This window comes from Marmota marmota, unplaced genomic scaffold (genome assembly GCF_001458135.2).
Source record: "Marmota marmota marmota unplaced genomic scaffold, marMar, whole genome shotgun sequence".
NCBI lineage: Eukaryota > Metazoa > Chordata > Mammalia > Rodentia > Sciuridae > Marmota > Marmota marmota.
In genome coordinates, this window is record NW_026000153.1 from 24941414 (window position 1) to 24962836 (window position 21423).

At 38.6% G+C, this 21423-nt stretch overlaps 1 protein-coding gene across 1 annotated transcript in view; it reads left to right on the forward strand.

The window, feature by feature from the left end:
- The window catches only part of Spata48 (spermatogenesis associated 48), a 30498-nt gene extending 10234 nt beyond the window's left edge, over nt 1–20264 (forward strand). Inside the window, exons 4-5 of the mRNA XM_015490106.2 lie at nt 10865–10972; nt 19858–20264. Coding sequence (XP_015345592.2) covers nt 10865–10972; nt 19858–19981 — 232 coding nt within the window. The 3' untranslated portion in view covers nt 19982–20264. The remainder of the gene's footprint in view (nt 1–10864; nt 10973–19857) is intronic.
- Nucleotides 20265–21423: the final 1159 nt, after the last annotated feature.

Here is a 21423-nt window from a genome sequence, read left to right on the forward strand (position 1 = left end):
TTTTTTTTTACAATCTCTATCTCCTGGTAAAGCTCGTTCTTTTCCATTTGAATTTGTTTGTTTAATTCATTTTCAAAATATACTTTTATTGCTTGGACTTGCTGTCTCATGTCTTCTCTAATATTCCTTTCCATCTGAGTTAGGCATGCCTTGAGTTCTTTCCCTATCCATGTTTCTGATGCTTCTAGGTCCTCCTGTAGATTTAAGTTGTCCTGCATTGTTTGTACTCCTTTTTTCCCTTGTTTTTTAATGATGTTCACGTTACTTTCCAGCTCTATTTGATTGCTGTGTTTCTGCTCTCTTCTATAGATTTGTTTTGGTTTTGTATATCTCTGTTGTCTCTCCTTTGTGTTGGTAGACTATGCCTGCTAAAGTGGATTCCCCTGGGAAGGAATTCCGACGGCCGAGCTCCAGTGACGTCACCTCTCTGCTATGGCGGGCCCCAGTCTCCTTGCCGGGGTGTCCAACTGGGGGGGTGGTGGGACTGGACTGTCTCTGGTTGGTTTCAGCTCCCGGTCGCCGGCGGGCGGGTGGTCTCCAGCCGCCCAGTTGTGCGGTCAGTCGCCGGCAGGCAGGTGTTCTCCAGCCGCCCAGTCACGCGGGCAGCGGGTGGACTGTCGCGGGCGGGCGTGCGGTCTCCAGCCACCCAGTCGCGAGGGCCTGGCCTCTAGTCCCCTGGTTTCTCCTGCTAGTCCTGGTTTCTCCTGCTAGACCAGGTTTCCCCTGAGTGATGCCTCTCGGCAGTTCAAACTGTATTCTGGGACTGCCGTTTGTTGGGTGTGGAGGGTGGCTATTGGGAACCCCAGCACTCTATTGTTTTGATTTTTTCTACTTGCCCCTCCCCCAGCGCTGGCAAGACAGGTTTCGTTTTCGCTGCTGATGGGAGGGGGAGTTGAAGGTCAGGTGTCTCTAGTCTTCCCCGAGTCTTTATGCAGGCTCACTCTGATAATCCCTCCCCCGGAAAGCCTAGGAGAGATTTTATGCGAATTCCCCACTGTATGGGAGATGAGCTGAGTAACACACACCTGTTTTATTGTTGCAATCTGTCGGAGAGTGGTGGTGGTTACTTCAGCTCTCCAAGATGGTGGCCGCTGGTTTCCTTGGTGGAGTTTCCGTTGTTGGGGATAGAACTGTACCGCTTCCTTCCCCTCTGAAATCCCGAACTCAGCCCGGGGCTCAGTGAGGGCTCAGCAGGCAGGATTCCACAGATTCCACAGCAACGTTTCTCCCTGCTTGCTGGTCGCTTCTCGGTGGCGCCCCACCGTCTGTAGCCGCGGGGCGGGCCGCGCGGATCAGTCAGCCTGGATCTCTGGTCGCACAGTTGGCTCGTGTTTGAGACTCAATTACCGGACCTCGGTGCTGGAAATCCTTCCTCTAGGTTTCAGTGCACCCCCATTTTGCTGTAAGTTCCTAACAAGATAGTCTTTTGTCGTTCTAACTCGTTATTCACCTGCGCAGTGGCACGGTACACAGGGTGTGATGCACTCTATTCGCAGCCATCTTAGTCCTAGTATTTTAAATGATAATAAATCTTTGTTTCTTTAAAACATCAGTCGTACCCATAAGACAACCTAGTTAAATTTCACATTTTCTAGCCTCCAGACATATTCCGCTGTTTTTTAAATGTAATGTGCTCTATTATAATTTTGAATTTTTATGTAATCTATTTATCTACTTCTTTGACTACTACATTAAACTATGAAGTGTCGCTCAAAACTCTCTTTGGCTTTCAAATATAGCTACGTAAAATATCTCATCAAAGAATTTAATAATGTCTACCTAACACTGGGGGTATAGCCCAGGGATAGAGTGTTTGTTTATCATGTGAAAAACCCTGGGTTCCATCCCCCTCACTGCAAAAAAATAACAATAATAATGATAATAATAGTGTCTACCTAAATTACCAGTAATAAAATCGAAAAATGAGTTTCTAAAGCATTTCAAGTACAATGCCAAGGGTTATGATATATAAAGATAAAAAGGCAAAGGATTTACCCATAAGGAGCTGAACATATTGTGGGATAGATAAGCTGTATACACAAATAATTATAAAGCAGAATAAAATAAATCTCCCAAAAATTAAACTTTAGAATTGTATTCTTTGGGGTAATCCTTCCAAGAGAGGGTGAATTTTAAATATTCAATGTAAAAACATACAATTTTACTTAAAAAATTTGGGATTATGCTATTCTACTTTATTTTGCTGTAAATTTCTTTTTTCTGTTTATTTTTTTAGGCCGTGAAATTATAAGTAGATCATGTAAATTGGGCATTAACTGTAATTCTCAGATTTGGGCACTAGATGGCCTCCAAGGTTGCAAAGTTTCTTCCTTTGATTTGTTTTCCATTTTTAAGATTCTCTTAACATTTTGACACAAAGAAATGCCTTCTATTTTTATTATAAAATATTTATATATACAAAATGATAGTATTATGTGTAACTTATAAAATAACACAAAAATGCCTGTATATTCTTCATGTAACTTAATAGATTTTTGTTGAAATCTTTTAAACTACCATGTGCCCCTTCCAGCCTCATCATCCCATTTCCCCTTCCCTACCTCAGAGGTCAACCCTGTTAGACTTTGTGCTAATTCTTGTCTTTCTTTGCTATATAGTTTTACTACCTGTATATGAATATTTAAGCAAAATATTATATTACTTCCACAATATCTCCTTGAACTATGAAACAAAATGCCAAACATATTAAATATGATGGGATTTACATAATGTCCCAAACCCAGAAGCACATAAACTTACTTTGTGCTAAATAGGGAATGGAAAAAATCCTATTAAAATGCAAATATGACTCTTCCTGAATTTTCTCATCTATAGTTTGTTGCAGAGAAATATCTTTATGTTATTCTTTAAGGTCTTCTGTATGATCAATGGTACTTAATCATGGCTGGTAAGCCATACTGAGAATGTTCTCACACCTTAGATAGAAGCAATATTTCAGGCAAGGATTAAGGCCACCTGACTTGACTGAGTGCTTCCATCCTTGGAATCACTGATTTCCCTACAGGAGAAAGTTTTTCAAATTTCTCTCATTAGTTGATTTTCTTTTTTGGTCACTGAATCATCTGACATGTCCAGCATTTTTTGGTGTTGGTAGGAATAGTACTAAAATTTTTAAAATAGTTTGTTTTTATTGTAGAATTGAATCTGATCATTATAGAAAAAAGATATATAATATAAATGACAATTACAATATAAACAAGCTTACACGATAAAATAACAATTGTTAACATTTTGACATCACTTGACATCTATCACATGCAATTTTTGCCTTGTTTTTGTATATTTATATTGCTATGATCATAACATTTTTGACACCTTATCACTGCAACATGATCAATAGGCAAACCTTTTCATGAATTCACCATAATTTCTATTTGTGCAAATTTACTAAAATTGACTAGTTCATTTAGGTTACATATGTAAATTGTCTTCATTTTTGGCTATGATAAATCATTCTTTCAGACACTTTCTACATAAATTTTTTGTACTTCGAAATTATATATGTAGGGAGACTCTTGAAGTAGATTCTGGAATCCAAATATACAAACAAGCTTATTGCTAAATCATTTTCTGGAGGTATTATATATATTTACAGTGGAATCACATTTAACACTCAATATTTATCCTCATTTTTAATATTAGCATGGATACTCATCAAACATCTTTTTATCTTCCCAATGTGTTCATGTTAAAAATAATTCAAGTATTTTTGAAGTGTTAAAAGTAAAATACCTTTTCTACTTACAATCCCAATATTAAATGTTTGATTTTTTTGTTGTTGTTTTTTGTTTTTTGAAATCCCTACAAATGTCTGCAGCATGTATTTACATGTGCATTATGTGTGTGTGCATTTTGGGGTGTTTATATGTGTGAGATTGAAATACACACTGGATACTTTTCATATATTTAAATCATCTTAATGGCTGCATGGTGTCCCACTACAAGACCGTATCAATTTTACATAGGCCAAATTCTGACTACAGTATTTTTTGTTGTAAACAATACAATACAGCAAAATTACTTCTTCATATATCTTTTCATTAAAAAATGCATGCATTCCTGTAGATCACATCCCTAAAAATGGAATTACTACATGAATTTTCTCATTAAAATTTTAAAATTTTCTAATTTGGTAGACATGCTTATTACTAAAAATCATTTAGAATTAGAAAACTCAAAACATTAATACAGTTTCCTGTGCAGTTCCTCTTGCTTTTTTTTTTTTTTCTCTTTTCCTTTCTTTTCTTTACTGGGGATTAAACCCAGGGTTTGGTGCATGCTAGGCCAAGTATACTACTGCTGAGCTACAACCCTAGCCCTGCAGTTTCTCTTCTAATTTGAGTCTAGTTGAAGAACTAAGATAATCCAAAATATCCACTGGGTTCAAGAAGAATTATTAAAACTCAGGATACTAAACAGTTTTTCCATTTCTTCAAGTAGTAAATATTGTTTACTGGATTTGAATAATGTTCAGGAATTTTTTTATTCATGGAAATTCACCCCCATTTTTCATCTATATGTTAAGCAGAAAAGTTGAGGTAAGGATTGTCTTGATTTTTAAATCTGGCTTTTTTCTCTTTATCTTTAATTCAAGAGCCGTAGTCTGTAAGAGCTCAATAAATCAGGTTTAAGAAAAGTTCAGTACCTTTTAGTGATTATTTTAGTTTCCTGTAGTTTCTGTGCTTTGCAATCAGCATTTCTCAGTACAAGGCACATAATACCTAAATGATGTGGTACAGGTCTATGCACAGTCAGGATCCAGAAGCATTTTGTTCTTGCTTTTTTCCTAGGAAAATGGAAAGATCACCTGAAAGTGCCCTTTCTTTTGTAATGGACTCTAAATACTGCAACCACGTGGGATCTTGCATAGAGACAGCTCACCTTGTTTTTCCAGAGAGGTTTGGCATAGGCAAGGCCCAGGCCCAGGTGACAGAGACAATTGAAGAGAGCCAGGGGTGAGGAGGGAGGGGCACTGGCCTTCTAATCCCAAATCAGAGCATGAAGTCGCCATTCCTTCATTTTTTCGAACTAGGCAGTGGCCTCCACTGTATCTTCCTCCACTAAGATGTCATCCTTTATCTCAGAACATCACTCCATTTCCTATTTAGTGTGCTTTCTGTAAGGAATCATTTGAAAAGAGAGGAGTTGACCAAAATGGATTCCCAACAAGCCCGTGGCTAAGGTCTAAGAGGCAAAATGAAAGGCTTCCCTGCCAGTCACTGGGCTGTATTGCAGTGTTAAAAAAAGAAACACACCACAACACAGATTAAAGAATAACTATGAATAGTTCCTTGCCTTAGCCTGACACTTCTGCCTTTTCAGAGTACTTTCACATCTACTCTCATTTGTTTTTCAAAATAGTATGATGAGACCAGAGTTTCAGGAACCAATTCAATCCCCATTTTGCAGATGAGGAGGCTGAGGTCAGAGCAAATAATATAAAGAGCCCCAAGTCACTCATTTCATAAGCAGTAAAGAGAAGTCCAGAAAACAGGCCTTCTAATCCCCAGGGCAAACACTTGCTCTTAACCTACATCAAGCAAGGCTTTTGCCTCTGGCAAGGAACTGGCTTCTTAACTAAAACATAAAAGCTTTGTGCTATATTATTTCTACATCCCCTTCTAAATGGGAGATGTGAAGAGTCTAAGACCCCAGGGGAAAAATATAACCACTAGATGATAATAATAACAATTAAATTGTAACTTCTGAACTATAACCTGGGGCCATAATGTCTCAGGACATTCAGAGAAACACAGTCTCATGAGCAAAAGTCATCAAAGTGTTTCTAATTTTATTTACATTTCTCATTGATCAAAACATCAGACAAATCACAACTCACAATAGACCTCCTGTCTTTTCTTCTCCAGCTGCACAACTCTCAGTGTTCTCTGTAGCCTCCTCCTCCTTTCAGTCCTCTGGACCCCTGGACCCTTTCTCTTTCTCCCTTCACCTCTCATCTTTACGGCCCTGCTTCATTCCCTCCACATTTGCAGCTCCTTTTGCATTGAATCTGCACCACTGTGGACTGGGCACTATGCCTGAACCTTACCTGCATCACATTGACCCCAGAACACCTTCACAGGAAGTATAGTTACTAAAACTATTGGTGGTTTAAAGATGAAGATAGCTCAGAAAACTTCAGAAAGTTCAGTCAGCTAGTCAAGGGTAGCCCTGAAGTTAAATGGGTCTGTCTCATGCATCCCCCTCATACTTTGCATCTATGACCTGCTTGGGTTCTTTAAACCTCTAGATGTGTACTTAAAAAAAAGTACTTATGAGGATTGGAAATGTATCTCAGCAGTAGAATACTTGGCTAGCATGCACAAGGTCCTGGGTTCAATCTCCAGCACTGTAAGAAAAACAAGTTATAAAATGTACACATGAACTTGTGGAAGCTATCAGGGGCCATGTCTGCTTGACTTCTACCTGGAACTGTGCCTGATAGAGAATAGTTTCAAATAAGAGGTTGTCACATATTCTTGAACTTGCATTTACACCCACAGGCTGAATAACGCAGTCTATTTTGACCTAACAAAGCTTTCCTTGGCTAGGCTGGGAGAATGTCAAAAGTCCTTCCCATGTAGTCCAATTGCATCATTTCTAAAGCCCAGGTATTTTGGGTTAGGATCCATTCTGCCACTTGCCAGTTTGGTTACTTAGACTTTCTTTGTCTCAGACTTTCATGTAAAAAAAAATGTGCTAATAATAAGACCTATGATACAGGTTTATTGTGAGAATTAAATAATCAATTTATATAAAACATTTTAAAAGAGAATTTAGTACACAATGATTATTAGTTATGTCTCTAATACATAGAAGTTATGTGCATGCTTAAATTTTTATCCACTTGTGCAATACCTGTATTTTATATATAACATGATTTATCACATTTTCTTTATTTTCTATATAGTTTTTAATTTTAAAGCACTTGTGCTCCCTTTTTTCCAATTTACTAAACTTCCTTGTTTTCTGAAATCATTTAATTTCTCTTTTATTGTATGTTGTTGAGAGAAACCAATTAGCTGTAAGCTTAAGAAGCAAAATATTCATATTTATCCATATAGGAACAAAATCTGATTTATGAGAGAATAAGGGTACAAAAGAAGGAGTTCCAAGGACAAGGAGCTATGGAGCAAAGACAAAAAGAAGACTTCACATTTTTTAATGGGCTTCTACTTTTCCCTGTTGTCCTCAATGGAGAGATGAGGTTCTTCCAACATAATAAATTCAGAATCCACTTTACAGCCTGTACATTTCAGTATCATGAAACTTTGTTTGCTCCTGCTGAAAACTATAGCCTGGCAGTGGTGTCCCCAAAGAATACACTTTTCTTGATGTTAGGTCAATATGTTGCAAAAATTGATGGCAAAAATTCCCCCTGTGATGTCCTTGCATGCAAGGGTTAAGTGGAATAAAATTTAGTAGCAGCATGAGTGAGAACTTTCATTTTCAAATATTTGGCAGTTTATTATGCAACTACATTCATTCTCCAGTATAATCAGTCTACTGTTTCATGGTTATGTTGTTGTTAGATATGATGTCCTATCATATGATAGCATTTATATAATGTATGTTACCATTTAGCATCAATAACTTGCATGCCACTCAGGCACATGCAACTCTTTGTTTTATGTCAAGCCCTTCATGCTACCGACAAATTGAGTCCATCTCTCTGACTTCTTGTCTGCTCTGCTGGAAGGCTCTGATGTTGGAGGTATTTTACTTGCAGGTGTTTCAGAGAGAGTGGAAAAAACCTGTCATACAGATGGAGGGGATTTCCTTTGTAATATGCATGGAAGCTTTAATAAATGTTTGGGGGAAGAGGCACACACATGAATAATTTTCCCTCATTTTGGTTACCTCTCTAACTTATAGCTACATTTCTTCAAGAAAATTCCAAGAAATCCTAAAGGGTATTTCCTAGAATTTGGCAATTTTCATTCATTTATCCCCTCAAGAAACCTTACAACTCTGCTCTGAAACAGGTTCTTAAACTCCCCACTCTGAAATCATTGGGGAATTATTAAAAGTCCCAATGCCCAGGCCATTCCCTTACTAATTTATTCAGAGTGTTCGAGGTGAGAGCCAGTCACTGGTATCTTTTAAAGGTGCCTGTGAGATTACAGTGGGTAGCACCATTTGGAAACCTCTTTTATCTTTGCATCTTTGCAGTTGAGTGTAATGGATAAACTTTGTATTCTCTGCATACCAGGTGTCTATTTTGTGAATCCTTTATTTCTTTAAAGGCTTTTATTTCAACCACAATTAGTTGAGCGCCTACTAAGCACTTAGGATATGCTAACTGCTTTCCTTTTAATTCCCTTAGTGCCCACAGGGCCCCTAGGAGAGTAGTGTTGATGTCTCTGTGCTGCAGTTGTCTGAGCTGAGGCCCAGACACTTTTCTCCACTGGGGTAACATTAGGTTTGGATGGGAAGCCTCCCTCTCAATATGGGGCCTCCCCTGCTCTTTAGCTGCCTCATTTTCTAAGCCTCATAAAATCTATTGTTTGTGCCATTTATCCTGGTGTTGCTCTTGATATAATTTCCCTTCACTTTGTTAGTGTCAAGGTGTCTCTGATTTCATTGGCTGCAAGACAATAAGCCATCACCAAAATAGTCATAGAATTACACACTTGGAAGAGAAATATGAAGCTTATTAGTGCAATTCCATGCCTGATGAATAATGAATTATTTTCCCCTAATATTCGGACGCTCGTGCATAACAAACACGAGAAGAACACCAAGAAATTATAGTATGAATCACAGCATTTTTTCCACTCTATTCTCATCCAGGTTCTTTAGATTGGTATTATAACCCCATGTCATGGCTAAGGCAATAAGCCTCCAATGAATTTCACCCAAAGTCAGGATCCAAGGGCTGATGAGGGGAGTCTTGTGTCTGATAGAATTCCATAAACATGGACCTCTTGATCTGCAAGAAGTGTGCCTCCTAACCCTTGAGCACACACATTTCACTAACTTAACTCCTTTGTCTGCCTCATCACCTGTTTTGTGTTAGTCAGCTCTTTATCACTGTGACAAAATACTTGTGATAATCAACTTATAAGGGGGCAAGGTTTAGTTTAGTCTGCAGTTTCAGAGGTTTTAGTCCATAGTTGCTTTGGGCTATAGTGGCATGGTACATTATAGTGAGGATCACAGGACAAAGGACATCTGTTCACATCATGATGGCCAGAAAACAGAGGGAAAGAGAAGGAGAGATCAGGATCCCAATATCTCTTTTAAGGGAATGCCCCCAATATTCTAACTTTCTCCTTTGAGACCCTGCCTCCTGAAGGTTCCACTGCCTCCCCATTAGTGCCACAAACTGGTGACCAATCCTTTTAGCCCATGGAGGACATTTGCGATCCAAGCCACACAAAGAGTAACCTTCCTTAAGTTCTATTTTTTGAAAATTACTCCAAAGATAAATAGTTCCCAGAGAAAAGTTTTATTTGGCTTATTGGATGGGTGGAAAGGACAACCACTCCTCCACTTTCAGCAGAAGTTTGGTAGTTGCTACTGCATTTAATTTTTGTCTGAGTGTCATTTTTGAATAAGGAACCCACCTCAGGGAAGTCATGCTCTCAAAGACTCAGGGAAAGGAAATACAAACCACTGAGTTGAGCAGAAGCTGCAAACCCAAAGCACATTCTTGATGGTGGCCTTTCTGTTTCTCTCTGTGAAGCCAGCACAGCGAACAGAGTCCTTAGCACTGATAGAATTCCATAAACATGGACCTCTTGATCTGCAAATAGTGTGTCTATGCCCCTTGATACACAATATAAGTTGTATTTTCTGTTGCTCTCTCTCTCTTGTTTTTTTTTAGTTATAGATGGACAGAATACCTTTATTTTATTTATCATTTTGTGGTGCTGAGGATCAAATGCAGTGCTTCACAAGTGGAAGACAAGCACTCTACCACTGACGCACAACCCCAACCCTGTTTTGCTCTTTTCATTAAGGTGACATCATAAGCAGTACCCATGGCTAGCCTTACTCAAGGTCTCAGCCAGTAATTCTGCTTTTCCCATCTCTTAGGAAAGAATCTGTGTAACCACTTTGAATGTTATCATGGCAAGCATATTATTTATTTTTCATATTTCTCTGAACTACTGATTTAAGTTGTTCTTACGGAAGCTTGTTTGCCTTTTCTAGAGTTCATTTATATATCATTACAGAACCTTTCTCTGTATTCATGTGTTTTCCTTTTTTCTTCCTTTTCTCTTTCTTTCTCCTTTCTCCCCTGGTAGGGAGAAGGATAGGAAAACAGAACAGTAGATGAAATTGAAATAAATAAACCAATGTGGAATTTATGTGCTGGTTTATGTTTCTTTTCAATGTGCAATTTTAGGAAATCATCTGAAATTAGTGATATATGGCATTAGTGCTGATAAGAAAGATATTTGTTAAATAATATCATAGATGTAAATGTGTGTGTTTATTAATATCAGAGTTGCATTACAGAGTGATGTGTGGAATATGGGTCTGTAGTTTTGTCAAGAATAGCGTCCTCCTTCGTTATGAAATGGAGCTCAGCAGTGAGTCATGTATGTAAAAGATATGTAAATTTAAAATAATAGCAAAACATGCACTTGAAATAAGTTTTTTTTTTTCAAACTCAGAGCACAGCTGTTATCTAAATATCTATGTGTCATCATACCCTGTGCCTGAGACTTCAGTCTTCTCTGGAAAGCACACATTCCAGATCTCATACAAAGAAAAAAAAAAAAGACTGTATCGTTCTTTATATTTTTCATATTTGTGTTCTAGTTACCATGACTATTTCATAAATCATTATTTTAATTTCCTCTCATCCCCCTCTTTTAACTCTTCACTTTAGTGCTCCAAATATCCCAGGATATACTGGCAAGGTTCATTTCACAGCCACCCACCCAGCAAATTCTAATATTTCATCAACAACCCCATCACCAGATTCAGAACTGCAAGGGTAAGTGTGAATCCTATTACTCAATTTGCCCAGATACATTAGAAGGAGAAATCCTAATTGTGGTTACTTCATTAAAGAATAATTAAACACTAAGAGTAAATTTACAGTTTTAAAAAATGGGCCGTCAATTTTAAAAAAGAGAGGAGTTAATTTTCTTACAAAGTTACAGTTTATCAGGGCTTCTTGAATGTTTTCTTTTTTGAATTTTACTCAAAATTACATTGAAAAGCAACTGCAGATTAATGTTCATATTCTGTTGCAAAAAAAAAAAATATCTTAAGACACTTAAGGGACATCCAGGGGACAGGGGACAGTGACTTTTCCTCTTAGACTCACAGTTTTACACATACATCATTCTTTTCCAATTATCACAAGACACATGGTACCTGGATACATGGAACATACATGAAACACATAGTTACTTCTTGTGAATAACCATCTTCTTTTTTTTAAGACAAAATTCTTTTGAAAATCACATATATTTCAAACCTCATTTTTGCAAATTGAAAACAAGACAATCTACAGAAGGTAATGGCTGATTATTTTGTTGGAAGCTACTCGTAGAAGCAACACATTATTTCTCATTAGAACTCAAATTTGAAAGCATTTGATGGAAGTCCTGGCCTTGCAAAAAAGATGACACAGTTTTGAAAATGCAAATGCTCTGAACCCAGAGGCTGGCCCAGTGCTAATGCAGAAGCTGTGGTGGTAGGACAGTAGGGTAGGATGGGCAGAGGGTAGCAACATTCTCCCCTAAACAGGTAACATTTCTCCTAGATCATTCATTTATCACCCATTTATTGAGCACCCACTCTGGATCAGGCACTGTTCAAGGCACTTGAAAACACAGGTTAAACAGAAAAGGTCCTGTTCCTCGGGAGCTTTTGTTTTGGGGGTGAAAGGAAGTAAAGAAGCACACAAGTAACCAAAGAAACAAAATGATTTTGGATAATGACATATGCTGTGAAAACAGCAGGCCACAGTCACTGAATGCCTGGGAAGGGCTTGTTGAGCTTAGTAGCTGGAGAATGTTTTCTGAAGAGATGACCTTCAGAAGGAGCTCCTGCCTCAAAGAAGTTGGATTTTCTCTAAAGCAGCAGCTGGAATGGAAGCAGCTGTCATGAACAACTTCTTGGGCCATGTTTCCCAGTTTATCTAGCTGTTCATTCTTATACATTTGTCCATTTTTTGGTCAATTCATAGTTCTTTGATTAAGTAAACAGATATTGACTGTATTCCAGCAAATTCACAGGAACTAAATCTGTTTGCAAGTAGCTCAGGATTTCCTGGTAGATAAAAAACTAATGACTATAGCAGAGAATGATGACCAGCATCAAATACTATAATAACTTGCTAACTGAGTGCTTCCTAGATACCAGGCACTGCCCTCTGGGTGTCATGGGCACTAACTCATTTCACCACCCAGGCATCCTGCGAGGAAGGGGCTGTTACCATTTCTATTTTATACATAAGGAAACTGAGGCAACACAAGCCACAAGGGAGATTGGAAGTACTGAAGAAGACCTCACAGAGGAGGTGGATCATGGCTGACTCTTGGAGGATTGTGATTTGGTCTTACAAATATTTAGGGCAGGGGCTGCAAGTGGGAGAGCTTGGCATGTTGTAGGGAACCCACAGCAAGCCACCCCTACAGGAGGCAGGAAAGGAATCAGAGGAGGGTTTCCCCCTCCGTGTACCATTGTATATAGACGGTCCTGTACACCCCATGGAACCTTATGTATTAAGGACAAGGAAAGGAAAGGTGCCTGCTGGCCGAGGGCTTCCTCAACACAACTCAAGTTTTGGTTGACATTTATGCAGAATTTCTAGCCACCTGATGCACATTTTAAAAAGTAGGCCATTGACTTTCTAGGCAAATATTGTGCATTCAACTTTCTTTCAATATATTTTCCATTCTCCATAACTACTTATATGATTTTTTAAAATAAATTTCATTATGTATATCTAAGACATAATTTTTAGGACACTTATAACCAAATGGTTACATAGTACAACAAATTAATATATATATATATATAATCTCACACAGTTACCCATTCCTTTCTTCCCCCATGGAAGAGGAACTAAAATCTACTCATGTAGCAAATGTTCAATATCCCTAGCAATCAGGGAAATGCAAATCAAAGCTACACTGAGATTTAATCTCATTTCAGTTAGAATGGCAATCATCAAGAATCCAAATAATAACACTGGTGAGGAAATGGGGGAAAGTACACTCCTATATTGTTGATGAAACTGCAAATTTAGTACAGTCATTTTGGAAAGCTGTATGAAGATTCCACCAAAAACTAGGAACAAAACTACCTGTGACCCAGCTATCCCATTACTTGGTATTTACCCTAAAGAACTAAAATAAGCATAATATAGTAATACAAGCATATCAATGTTTACAACAGTGCAAATTATAATAGCCAAGATATGGCAACATCCCATGTGCCTGTCAAGAGATGAATGGATAAAGAAAATGTAGTATAGATACACAGTGGAGTTTTACTCAGCCATAAAAAATAAGGAATATATGCCATTTGCTTGTAAATAAATGGATGCAACTAAAGAACATCATGCTAATTGAAATAAGCCAGACTCAGAATGTCAAGGGTCAAATGTTTTCTCTCGCATCTGGAAGCTAGAGCAAAATAAGAGCGAAAAGGGGTGTGTGTGTGTGTGTGTGTGTGTGTGGTGGGAAGGATTCCATGAAAATAAAAGGGAGATCAGTGGAGTAGAGGAAGGGGATTGAGGGGAAGGAAGTAGGGACAGGAACAAAAAAAGGAATGATGGAATGAAATTGACCAAAATTTGCTTTGTACACATATGAATATACCACAGTAAATTTCCCCTTTATGTGTATCTCTAAAGCACTAATTTTAAAAAAATAACTAGATACAAGGAAGACCAGTGGAGTAGAGGAAAGGGGACCAAGTGGAGAGAGATGGGGAGGGAAAGAGGAAATCCTAGGGACTGAAGTAGAGTAAATTATATTCCATACATGTATAATTATGTCAAAATGAACCCCAGTATTATGTATAACTATGATGCACTAATGAAAACATTAAAAATAATTATGTAAAAGAATTCTGAATAGAGTACACTATTTTTACTGCTACTGTCCTCATGTTGTACCTTAGATTTCTAGACTTGTTCATCCTACATGTCTGCTACTTTTTATCCTTTGACCTATGGCTCCCCATTTCCTCCCCACAGCCTCCCCTTCATAACCACTACTCCGTTCTCTTTCTATATTTGACTTTGACTTTTTAAAAATATTTGACATATAAGTGAGACAGTCTTTCCATGTCTGACTTATGTCACTTAGCATAATGTCCTTTAGGTTCTCCCAGGTTGTAGTAAATGTCAGGATCTCCTACTTTTTAAAGTCTCAATAATATTCTATTAGCTATATCTATGTCTGTGTATCTAGTCTATCTTACTTTTGTTTTTTGTACCAGGAATTGAACCCAGGGGCACTTAACTACTGAGCCACATCCCAGACACACACACACACACACACACACACACACACACACACATCACACACACGCACACATACATATATATATATATTTTTTTTTTTTTTGAGATGGGGTCTCAGTAGTTGCTTAGGGCCTCGTGAAGTTGCTGGGGCTTTGAACTTGCAATCCTCCTGCCTCAGCTACCTGAACCTCTGGGATAACACGAGTGTGCTGCCATGCTCAGCTATCTTACATTTTCTTTATTCATCAATGGATACCTAAATATATTCCATATGTTGGCTAGTATGAATAATGTTGCCTTGAATTTGGGGTGGAGCTGTCTTTAGGAGGTAGTGACTTCACCTCTTTTGGATAGATACTGTACCCCCAATAGGAATTTCTGGATCATATTGTAGTTCTATTTATAATTTTTTGAGGAACCTCCATCTATTTTCCTCATGGTTTCACCAATGTACACTCTCACCACCAATATGCAAAGCTTCCCTTTTCTCCCCACACTCACCAACACTTGTTATCTTTTGTCTTTTTGATAATAGCTTTCCTATTTATCTTGTTATGAAGTAAATTTCCTATTTATGATTGTGAGGTGATATCTCATATGGTTTTGATTTCCATTTCTGTGATGATTAGTGATATTGAACATTTTTTCACATGCTTATTGGCCATTGTTAGATCTTCTTTGATAAAATGCCTCTTCTGGTCCTTTGCCCATATTTTAACTAGACTGTGTGGTTTTTGTTTGTTTGTTTATTGCTATTGATTTTATGAATTCTTTAAAAATTTTGGCTCTTAACTCCTTATTATACATATAGTTTGAAAATATTTTTTGTCCATCCATAGGTGACCCTTTTATTTTGTTAATTGTTTCCTTTGCTCTAATCATGCTGTTCAGTTTATTGTAGTTCCATTTACTTGTCTTTAATTTTGTATCCTGAGCTTTTGTGTGATATCTAAACAATCATATCCATGGTCAATGTCCAAACACATTTTGAAATGTTACAAAGCAAATTTCAAAGGCAGAGTGATAAACATTTAGACAGTTAACACGTTTCACTACATGTAAGGACATTAAGAAACAATGTCAAAGTTAAATATGTTCTTATATCTACCATTTAGATTTGTCCCCCACAAAGAACTCAGATAAAAACCCTGTGGCTGGATGGTTCACCATTGAGGGAGCCAAATCAAAGCCGTTCAGACAAAGCAAGTGCTTTACATTTGTAATCCCTCATCTTTTCCTATATAATCTATTTTCTCACCTCAAATATCTGAGATTTCCATCCCAACATCCTATTGCTCTAACAAATTTCCATAATCACATAAGTCAATTATCCAATGTGTGGAAAAAATATCATTTTATCTTTAAGATAAATATCTACCTTTAAGTGGAAAACTATTCCCTACTATTATAATTAGAGAGAAGAACTTGAGTCTTTCATGGGGATGCTAGGTCTAGTTTCAGGTTCATGAATACTCCCTAGTGGGGGTTCCCATAACCCTCCCCCCATCCACACATACTGCATACACAGCTGTCATCTACTACCCTGGAGTGAGAGCCCAGAACCCTCTGAACTGGTTTCTCTAGTGTTCTCATTCCAGATAAGATTCTGGAGAAAATGACATCAGCTAGTGTCACCCCTGACTAGGTGATGGCTTGTATTGGATCTACACTACCCCAATCTACAACCTCCTTATTCACCCTTCACAATAACTCCCTGGGGCACAAGGAAGTACAGTGGGGAAGAGATAAGGAGAGTTTAAATTTAAAATATCCCTATATGGACCTGCCATCTGCATTTAGGTTTGCTCTTGTGATTAGAAAATTGGTCCCTTGAGACTATCCACCAAAAAGAGTCACCTCTGAGTTTTTGTAACACTATATTTAATTTTTTAAAAATTTCCAGAGAGTGTGAGCCCAGGTGTCTCTCTGCAGAGTATCATGGGAACATAGTGAGGTAACTTCCTTCTGTTTATGTCTTACTTGAGCTGATGCATTTTTTCCTATTATTTCTACACATGGGCATCCCCTGGGAATTCCTGAATCTTAGCCTTTGTTGTATGCTTACTTTTTCTCTATAATCTGGTTTTCTTTTAAGAGACTACTAGACTAATCCTTGTGGTGCTATCTTCAAACTGTTTAGTCTACCTAAGCTTCTAGTCCCTTCCCCACACCCCTGTCAAGAGACCTGGGCTGTCCAAGGTGACCCCTAATTTCCCCTGCCATTCATCTGAATATGAATCTCTGAAATAGAGATTTTTTTTGTCTTTTTAAAAAAATTTATACATGACAGCGGAATGCATTACATTTTTTTATTACACATATAGAGCACATTTTTCATATCTCTGGTTGTATACAAAGTATACTCACACCAATTTATGTCTTTATACATGTACTTTGGATAATAATGATCATCATATTGCACTATCATTTATAACCCCATGCCCCCTCCCTTCCCCTCCAACCCCTCTGCCCTATCTAGAGTTTGTCTATTCCTCCCATGTTCCCTCTCTCTATTCCACTATGAATTAGCCTCCTTATATCAAAGAAAGCATTTGGCATTTGATTTGGGGGGGGTTGACTAACTTCACTTAGCATTATCTTCTCTAACTCCATCCATTTATCTGCAAATGCCATGATTTTACTCTCTTTTATTGCTGAGTAATATTCCATCATTTATATATGCCACATTTTTTTAATCCATCCATCTATTGAAGGGCATCTAGGTTGGTTCTACAGTTTAGCTATTGTGAATTGTGCTGCTATAAACATTGATGTGGCTGTATCCCTGTAGTATGCTGTTTTTAAGTCCTTTGGGTATAGACCGAGGAAAGGGATAGCTGGGTCAAATGGTGGTTTCATTCCCAATTTTCCAAGAAATCTCCATACTGCTTTCCATATTGGCTGCACCAATTTGCAGTCCCACCAGCAATGTAGGAGTGTGCCTTTTTCCCCACATCCTCACCAACACTTTTTGTTGTTACCCCTCACACATCAGATAGAGCACTAATCTCTAGGGTATATAAAGAACTCAAAAAGCTAAGTACCAAAAAAAAAAAAAACCCAATCAATAAATGGGCCAAGGACTTGAATCTCTATTTCATCAGTACTTTTCCCCTTCCCTCCCAAGAAGACAGGCTTTGACTCTTCTAAGCCTCAACCTTTTGAGTTCTTGATACTGTTCATCCCTGCCTCTTCCCTGCTTTCCTCTTGATGGCTGGCTTCTCCACAGTAGACAGTTGCTTATGAAAATACCCAGTTGACAGTTGAGTCTTCCCACTGTGCCCCTCTGAGCTCCTCTTTTCCCTTTCACTTCTAAACTTCTTTAAGAAGCAAACAATCACTCCCGTGCTGCCTGCTTCTATTTCCTCCCAGTCTCCTCTCCTTCACTTCTAGTCATCTGGATACTAACATCACCAGTGAGGCCAAGTGCCCTGCCTGCCACATCATGGACTGATAGGGGAGAAGAGGAACTGTGGACACCTCTTCATGCAGAGGACATGGACAGTGCCTATATCATGGATCTCTGTGGATGATAAGACTACAGTGGTGGCTTGGAGTTTTGAAGTTGCTTATGCTTTTTTGAATGTCAATACAAAGGGGTCTCCATCCCAAACATTGCATGAGGTGTACAATCACTCAAGTGCCTTAGGATTTATACTGGGATGAGACACAGAATAAACACAAGAGATGCCTGAAAGAGATCTGAAGTGAGGAGATGAGGATGTACTAAAGGTGGGTAAGAAGGCATGTTGTAGATCTCCATATTCATGAGTAAGGGACTAGGGACCTAAGAGCTTCTCCCAACTCTTGTTTCCATCACATAGTTTTTTTTTTTTATGTGTTCCCTCATACCAGAGTGGACCTTGAACCGATGCTGGCATTCTCACTTTAGCAGCCATAATGATAATTTAAAAAGCCATATATAATCATACATACATACACACATGTAAATGTGTGTGTATATATGTATATATGTGTGTATATATACAAATATAGAGCTCCAACTTTTCTAAAGGCTAACTTTTCTAATGATCTGACTTTTCTAAAAGCTCAACCTTCCCTTTGAGTTCTTGAATACTGTTCATCCCTCCCTCCTCCCAGCTTTCCCCTTGATGGCTGGCTTCTCCCCAGTAGATGTTGCTTATATTTGTATATATAACATATATGTGTATATATACAAATATATACACACATATACACATGTTTGTGTGTGTATATATATATATACACCTCTATATATGTGTGTATGTGTGTGTATATATACACACACACATGTACACAAACACACACACACACACACACAAACTTTTTAGTAATCACAGCATAAAAACAAAACCACTTTGGATTGAGTGGCACATGGGGGCAGGCAATTTCCCACACCAGGTCTGTCACTTGCTGCACATGAGTGTCACATGTGATTGAAAGAGCAACACATTTGCAGAAGAATCACTACAGGCCATGGGCTTGGGCTTATTCACAATATTTGGCAGAATGCATGTTAGTGCTGGGACTGCCACCTCTGGTACAATAGGGAGTTCAGGAATGCCGTGACCAAAGGATAAAGCATCATGTGCATGGTACTTGACACCGTCACCTCCTCCATATGCTTTCTTTCATTCTCACAAGAGATGTGGTAGGGCAAATTTGTTCCTACTGTTTAGACCAGCAAACTAAGACACAAAGAGGGGTGAGCAGATGGTTTTGTGAGCTCACAACCTCAACCCACCAGCCAGAAGAAGGAAAATGCAAACTCTTCACCTTGCTCCTCACCTTGGTGGCTACTGGAGTGTTCCACCCCAGTCTCTCATTGTCACCACCAGCCCTCCCCCAGGCCCAGCCCTCTTGCCCGCTTCACTTTGCCATCTTCATGAGCTGCCTCATGCTTCTTGATGTGGACTCCATAAGAATGCCGGTTCACCGAGGTGAACATATCTCTTTTGTCCCCTTAGTGCTCTGGCTCACCCCATAGAAGCTTTCTGCAGTAACTGTTGTGTCACTCAGCTGCCTCTTGGCAGAATCACCCCCTTTGGAAGGACCTACAGTAATTCTCAGCACATAGATTTTCATGAAATGAAACTGAAGGCAGACAGAATTAATCATACACAGTCTCCTTTTCTTCAGTCCTCCCCTAGCCCCCACACCACCACCCCATTTATGTGTACCATGAGTTGGGAAAGATATGAAGGTTTTTTTAATATTCTTAGTTGTAAATGGACATAATAACTTCATTTTATTTATTTTTGTATATAGTGCTGAGGATTGAACCCAATGCCTCTTGTGTGCTAGGCAAGTGCTCTACCACTGAGCCACAATCCTAGACCCTGAAGTTATCTGTCTTTATGTTGACTTTGTATGTTAATTTTTTTTCTTTTTCTTCCTTTATTCTATCCTAGCGTCTTATGGAAAGAAATGAAAGTTGACCAATTCTGTCATCAGGCACCGCTTTCACGAATGGTCACAACTGTGAAACCTTACAACCCCTTCAACAGAATAGAAAAAAAACCGATAGACCTCTGAAAGAAGCCACACCCCGAGAGAGATTTCTAAGCCACTCATCCTGGAAAGGCATTGTGTATTACATGATGGGAAAATACAAGAGCCAGCCACGGTCTGAGTGTGTGTGAATGAGTTGTGGTGTAAAAGGCAGTGCAATCTTGCCCTGCCTCAGCCGGACATGAACCAATCCACAATGGCAGCTGAGACCCTGAAAACCACCCCACCAGGATTTGCTGCAGGAGACTCCTCTTCAGGCTGGGAATACTGGGTCTCTCTAGAGGTTTCCCATCCTGGTAATGTGACACAACCAGCAGGGTTATAACTGCACAGCCTAGATCATAAATTTGAGGATCAAGGATGAACTTGTCAAAAACCGACACATTATCAATGGGAAAGTTGGACCATGGAGAGAGATAGTCACATTCTTCCTTGTCACATAGGGGACATCACCACATGGGGACAACAACTATATGTAGAGGGGAAAAATACACTCTTGATTTACTCTGGTGTTTCTCAAATAGACACATCCTGGGTTCCATGAGGGCCCTTAGGCAGAAAGGATCACTCGTGCTGAGATTCAGGTTGGAATGGCCTCGACCAAAGAGAATGTAAGTGCACAATCAGTCCAGTTTTGTATGCAGGCTGTGGGGGTCCTTTTGGCCCTTCAGCATATTTATATGTGTGTGTACATATCTGTAGAACCCATTAAAGTTCACAAAATACTTTCATAAACCTTAGCTCATTGACCTTGCAACCCTATCATAAATTCTTATAGCAGGCATTTTACATATATGTTGCTATTTAAAATGTTTTTATTGGTGCATTATAGTTGTACATAATAGAGAGATTTATTAGGCTGCATTTGTACATGCACAAAACAACTTGATCAATCTCCCTTGAATAAAATGTACTGAGCCTAGGAGAAGTATTTATCTGGAACTCAGGTTTCCTGAGTTCAGATATCTTACCACCCCACCCACCTCCATTTCTTTGCAAATTGTATCACCTCCATGGAAATATTAAAACAAACAAACAAGACAAAACAAAGAGAAACAAAAAGCTCAGTGCATTTCTTGGGTTTTCTGAAGTGTATCTCAGGGCTTCTACCTGATATTCTCCTTCTTCCCCTAAAATTCAGAACAAATAGTTGTCCCACAGAAGTCTAAGTAACTGTAAAAATTCTTTAAGGTGTAGCGTGGCCTTTATTTTCCAACTGAAAGGGAAAATCAACTATTTTTCTTGTGGAGTCATTTATTTCCTCAGTGAACAACTAAATAGACTCGGAAGTTGACTCTTTAACCAGGACAAACAGGAAGATGAGCAGCCATCCATCCTGAGGACTTGACTCGCCTTCGAGAAGCAATGACTTCATCTAAACCCAATTTTATAGCCTTAATTATTTTCAGAAAGAGCAAGTCTCTGAAAAAAAAAATAATCAGATCAAAAAAAAAATTTTCAACTCT